This window comes from Photinus pyralis, unplaced genomic scaffold (genome assembly GCF_008802855.1).
Source record: "Photinus pyralis isolate 1611_PpyrPB1 unplaced genomic scaffold, Ppyr1.3 Ppyr1.4_LG4, whole genome shotgun sequence".
Classification (NCBI taxonomy): Eukaryota; Metazoa; Arthropoda; class Insecta; order Coleoptera; family Lampyridae; genus Photinus; species Photinus pyralis.
Window position 1 is genome coordinate 20,118,900 of NW_022170511.1, and position 6,148 is coordinate 20,125,047.

The 6,148-nt window shown below is 37.2% G+C and overlaps 1 protein-coding gene across 1 annotated transcript; it reads left to right on the forward strand.

The window, feature by feature from the left end:
* The first annotated feature begins 814 nt into the window (after positions 1 to 814).
* Positions 815 to 5,619, forward strand: LOC116168269 (angiopoietin-related protein 7-like). Its single transcript, XM_031483993.1, has 5 exons — positions 815 to 1,236; positions 1,732 to 2,258; positions 4,493 to 4,881; positions 4,932 to 5,165; positions 5,219 to 5,619. The coding sequence occupies exons 2-5, from the start codon at positions 1,792 to 1,794 to the stop codon at positions 5,458 to 5,460; spliced, it is 1,332 nt and encodes a 443-aa protein (XP_031339853.1). The 5' UTR covers positions 815 to 1,236; positions 1,732 to 1,791; the 3' UTR covers positions 5,461 to 5,619.
* The last annotated feature ends 529 nt before the right edge of the window (positions 5,620 to 6,148 follow it).

A 6,148-nucleotide genomic window follows, 5' to 3' on the forward strand; every position in this document is an offset into this window, starting at 1 on the left:
GAATATTACGCTTGATTTTCAAGACGAATTTACGAATACTGTAGGTGGGTACCAAATTTCATACAGTAGTTGGCTGATTCTACTAATTCCACAAAATTAGTTGAAGAACAAAAGACATTTTAGGGTTGATTAAGTGAATTAGTAGATATGTAATTAATTCGACGATGTCTGCTTTTCTTATTTTTAATAATAGCGTGACGCAGAACTCAGAAGTAACATAAATCTGCATTTGTTGTTGTCGAAAGACCAGTTTAGCTATTTACTTTCGATTTTGACCGGTCGAATCAGTACGAAATAACAGTGCGTCTTCTTCTTATACACATGCTCACATTGTCTATATCTAAAGAAGAATTCATACGTGCACAACTATCATTGACCTTTCGTTGTTTCCTAATATCTTAAAACTCCTCATTTACTTCGCACCTCCTATAAGTAATGACCATTTTTTAATGAAAAAGTGTGGGAGTGGTCAGGTTTAATTTTACGACCTTCACAAAATTTAATCAGTGGCTCATTTATTTGGAGCAAAAACATACTTTTGTAAGAATCTACTCTATATTTGGTAAACTGGTTTATAATGTAATGATTGGTCGTTTTCATCTGACTGGAAAATGTTCTTAATAGCTTGATCCGTTGGTCCTCAGGACATCCATGTAATTTTGGAATATGGAGAAGACATCTACGATGGTACTAGTCAGTTGTAAATTCCAGTCCGGTACCTCTAACTACTAATTTACCTCCTCTACAGAAACAAATGCGAATCTTAGTAGATGTTTCTGTAAGGTTGTACATTGTACGTCTTTATAGTTTTTTTGCGACGATAGAAAAAGTCTTTTTAAAAAACTTAACTCTTGAGCCGCTAAATTATGGAATTTCGAAAATCACGGTAAAAAATTATCAGAATAGATCGTCAAAAATCGGGTTTCCCTAACGTGCGGTAAGTTGGAATTCCGGAAAAGAGACTATATTCAGTTAACCTCCAGTGCTTCCTCACTAAACAACTATAGTTTCGTAATGGTTTTTCCGTCAATAGTCTGGGGTACAAAAAAGTTTAATAAAAACGCGTAGTAATCGGTTAATGTGCGATTAGGTTACGAAAGTTCTATGAGTGTAACGCAATGATGTTGCGGGTAAACTAATCTACGATGAAGAAATGAACGCGAATTCCATTGTGCGGTGCATTTCCGATGGTGAACGTCTTTGAAATTGTCCTTTCTCATTGAATTATTACGTTCTGTAAGTATCGTGCAGTTTTACCGGTTTTGAATGACCTTTCTTCATTGCCATTTTTGATACTTCGGAGGTTTGATGTGTCGATTTTCATGATAAAAATTACTTTATTACAATCGAAGTTATTGACCAGGATGTTCAACTTTTTGTGGCCTTAAGCGTCATGTGTGTTAGGTTGTGGTGTACCTACTTCTTGCGTTTCCCTTGTATGTTAACCGTCCTTCGCAAAAATGATATCACTAGTTAACATTCCCAACATACTTAATTACAAATACCACAAAGCTCTATCATCGCTTTAAACCAGTAAATCGTGCTACATAACTCAATTTTGAGTACATCGAAATTAAAATAATAACTACTGAATCAACGTCACTTAAAAAGAGATTAATTCGTACGGCGTCGCTGTTAAAAATAGATCGAAGGCGTCAGCCTATGGCATTAACGAAATGAAAAGAGCAAAAACCTCACTTATTTTTCTTTTTTAAACTTCCACTCTTCCAGCTGCAACCTTGTGTTCTTCATACAACATTGGTCAGTTTGTGGCTCGAACTTTAAATCGCGATGATGTTGCTGCCATCGCTCCTATGCGTTCTCTTCATTCTAACTGCTGTTGAATCGCAAATGGCCGACAGTGGAAGACCAACTCGACAGAATACCGGCGACGTCGCCTATCGATTATCGCGTCTCGAGGTCATCTTGGTTGAAAAATTGGACAACATTAGAAACGACCTGCGCGACTTTTCGAATCGGATCCAGGAATTAGAATTGAAATTTAGCGACTCTCAGGCTGTTTTTGAAGGCTTTCGAGGGGATCTTAATCGAATATATCAGCAGATTTCCACCCCATCGACCCAGACGCAGCCACCACCTCCGCGGGAACCTCCGTCGTCGGGTACTTCGTCCCAACTCGAACCGCGCGTCGAGAATTTGGCCAAAGGAGTACAAATTTTGATCGCCGCAACAAGAGCGTTAACTTCCGATGTCTTCGGGCTGAAGAAGAACGTTTCACTTTTGTTGAACGATACTAGGTGAGTAAAAGTCTTTGGTAAAAGTGACACAATTGTTTATATCTAAATGTTACTTCATCAACATTGTGTAATTTAGTTAATTAGTAAGTATAGTTCAAATGCTATCTGGAATTATTAACGATTACAAGTTCCCTCAGCTGACGATGACGTACTCGCATATGTTTAAAGTGAAAGGTTCGTCTGACTGTTAAAATTATTCATTGTAGGCCAAATTCATTGTCCCATGATCTTCTTTGGGGTCTTCTTTTGTACAACAGTCACACAGATGTACATATGCATTTACACGCTTTCATCAAATTTAGTTTGCAAAGGAGATTGATATAATCGGGTACATTCTAACTCACGTTACATAATATAATTACACCGAACAGATACGTAAATCGATTAATTATATTTTCGTAGATTTTAAAGTCTAATTTTTTCTGTAACTGATGGCTCAGATCATTGATTAGGTCAAAGAACCGGTCATAAAGTAATCGATTAATCAACAGAAATTCAACGCATTTCTCATCCAAAGGCTACAGCGTTAAAAACTAATTCTCATAGACACTCAACCCAAAATATACTAGGTGCCAAATTTTTGATAGAACAGCAGCTGCCTAGCTCAAACCAGATATATTTTTAAAAAAAGTTTTTGATATGCGTAATGCCCAAAATGTTTACGTAATGAACATCACGTACCGAGGGGTACCTATAAGGTGCAAGCAATAATAGACTTCTCTGCCGTGGTATACCTATGTAGGTATTATTTTTTTCACTACTAGTAGAAGTCCTCTAAATTAACAGATTAGGTATATTGTTAAGAAAGTGAAGGGTTTGGCAGACTCTTCTGTTAATTTTACATCTCAATCAAAATGCATGGAAGTAACAATCAAGCAGGCTGTATTTTTTTCTCTCGTTGATATATCTTCAAAGAATATTTCGTTTGAATCTTTTCAAAATGTGACAGTTTTAATAAGTATGTAATTTCTCTGGAAATGCAGGAAGATTGCAATTATTCATTTAGAGAATCTCTCTAAACGTTTATTGCGCGAAATTTCGTGCTGTGTTCTCTAAATGTCATTATTGACTACTAGTTAATAATGATCTCATTATTAACCACTTTGGACAACTGTCGAGAAAGTCAACTTTATAAGTGAAAAAAAGGTTAATAATCATGTATCATAGGCTATAGTAGGTAGTGAAAAAAAAAATTGTTTCTACCTAGAAACAACTATTTTCGTCTCTAAAAAGGGTGAAGAAAATGTCATTTTCCCTAGTGAGGACAATAAAAAACAATTGCCGCGTTAATCTTAATAATGCCATTTAAAATTCTAGAGGGCTATGTGTCAAACTTCATTATTGCATATACGATAATTTTTCAGTATTGATTGTAGGTTCAGAAAAAAAAATGTGTAAAACTTGAGAAGAAAGTGGAATTTTTCAACTCGAGTTCAAAGTTTGTACAAATAACTATTTGTTCAAACGTCAATAGAACATGACAATTCCAAACTCATTTCATGACATAAGAGATTGACATTTTAGACGTTGCGTACGTTGGCAGAAGCGTATAAAAAGGTTAACTGTTGCTGGTCTAAAGGGTGGCGCATCGATAGGTAGCGAATATGAGCGCTATGCTATTTTAAAATATCTAATAGTCAATTTTCGAAAAAACGTTTAAACACGTAAACAATGTTGTTCCCTCATCTCACCTCACACTTTAGAAAGTAAAATATTTCATTGGGTTTCGACGATCATTATTCATTGAAACCAAGGTCGATTTCGGCAGATTTTGTTTAAATACTTATGACAGTACAGTACGCGTAATCAAAATTGATTCTTTTCTTGAAACTTTAACGGCCTGTACCCATTTCAACAGTTAAGACGTTCTGGACATACTTTTGATTGTGTCTAACGAATGTTTTCATTCTAATAGATGACGTGTAAATTCAAATAGAAACAATGATCAAAGACAATAAAAGGTTAACATATTATGTAACAGTTTATTATCCAAATGTAGGTATATGTATACATATGCGCGTATATTATTAATAATAATTAAAATAAATGGGAGTGAATTTTCGTGACAAGAATCCTTTATTTCTATCAGCCTTGACTGTATCTAAATTTGAAAATTACGTATGAAACTATAAACTGGTAAAATTTAATTGCCTGTTATCTTTTTTCACCCTTAAAAATCATCTACTCTGAAACCTATTATTTCGCAAATATTGAACCGAATTTGTCTACTCTAGATCGTTCCTTGTGCTCACTCCTCAACTAGTCACGAAACAGTTTCTCAACAACGGTCTTCTCGAACTCAAGCAACGCCAAGTTCAGTTGTTGTCTGAAAATACCTGTCCAAAAAGCGACACCGCTAGCAGTACCCTTCCGAGAAATTGTCGCGAGGTCTTCGCGGCGGGTCAGCGGAAATCGGGCATTTACCGTATCCATCCCGATCCTTCGTCAAAACCATTTATGGTAGTCTGCGACCAGGAAACTCGGGGAGGCGGTTGGACCGTTATTCACAACCGTTACGACGGTTCTCAAGATTTTTACCAAAATTGGCAAGAATACAAGCACGGCTTCGGTAATTTGGGCGGAGAGTTCTGGCTGGGCCTGGATTACATACATCAACTCACTGGTAAGTTTAATGGCTGATGACATTTTTAAACCAACTGAAGTCAATTTCAGGCTCGGACGTAAGCGAACTTCTAGTCGAATTGCAAGATTTAGATATGGCAAGCAAGAGCGCTTATTATTCGGCCTTCAGTGTTGGACCTGAAACGGAAGGCTTTCCGTTGAAGGTGTTGGGAGGATACAGCGGTGACGCCGGTGATTCTCTACTATACCATGCAGGAAGTAGATTTAGCGCGAAGGATATGGACCAAGACGGCTGGCCGGAAGGAAGTTGCGCTCAGGCTCACGGTCAGTTAATATGTAGATACCACATTCCGGGAGATAGTATAATCATATTTTAGGCGGGGCATGGTGGTATAGAAGCTGCGATATGAGTAACCTAAACGGAAGGTACCTCAGCGGCCAACTTCCCGAACAGTACATCTACCAAGGAATGTATTGGGCCGATTTTAGAGGAGCCCAGTACAGCCTTAATCGTGCCAGAATGTTAGTGAGACCTAGGGAACAAATTAATAGTTCGCTGGTAGACGAAATTTTTAATAGAAGTAACGTGATGCCCGCATTTGTAAGGGGTCGTGTCTGAAAGTCCTCCATGTAGATCTTTTCGAAATACGCTTCTATTGTTCAGTGCAAGTGCCATTAATCGATTGTCCCGCAGAGACATTAAGTACAAACTGTTAATTGATTTCACTAAACTAATATTGTAAAGGATATGTGAACAATAAAGTCTCTTCATTCATAACTTATAAACTACACAAATCAGAAACTAACACTTAACAGTATTTATAAAAATTGAACATGTGATCTAACTTGGTGAAATAACCAAGAGGGGATTAGACGAATTTTTGGAACCGAGGGTTCACCATTAAAACAGGAAATAAATTTCATCAATGGATAGCTAGGGCGAGCCAGGGGAAATAGAGAGTTTGTTTAAGACGAGTGTCGAAAGGTGCGGGATTATCGGACCATTTGATTTTGCTAATCATAAGCGTGCACATAAAAGCTCTGAAAACCGTTCAAATTCAAAGTTCTTGCTGTCGAACGGAGCATAAATGACGGAAGAAGCGAAAAAGGACTACAATGAATTAGTAATTTAAAGCTGTTAACTTTTTGTATGGTGTTGAGTTGCCAAATTGATTACCTCGTTTATCTTTGGCGGTTGCAGAGTCGGGCGCTAATAAATTGTCTGTGTTCCTAATGATGCAAATTACGGTAAAAACATGCGGATGCCGCCGTACACTTTGTGGAAAATGTGGAACACGTACCCTGTC

Bases quoted from the DNA above. Each gene is read 5' to 3' on its own strand.
- LOC116168269 (XM_031483993.1), top strand. From the start codon at position 1,792: ATGATGTTGCTGCCATCGCTCCTATGCGTTCTCTTCATTCTAACTGCT. The intron at 4,882-4,931 runs GTAAGTTTAATG...AGTCAATTTCAG, and splicing joins TTACATACATCAACTCACTG to GCTCGGACGTAAGCGAACTT. The intron at 5,166-5,218 runs GTCAGTTAATAT...ATCATATTTTAG, and splicing joins AAGTTGCGCTCAGGCTCACG to GCGGGGCATGGTGGTATAGA.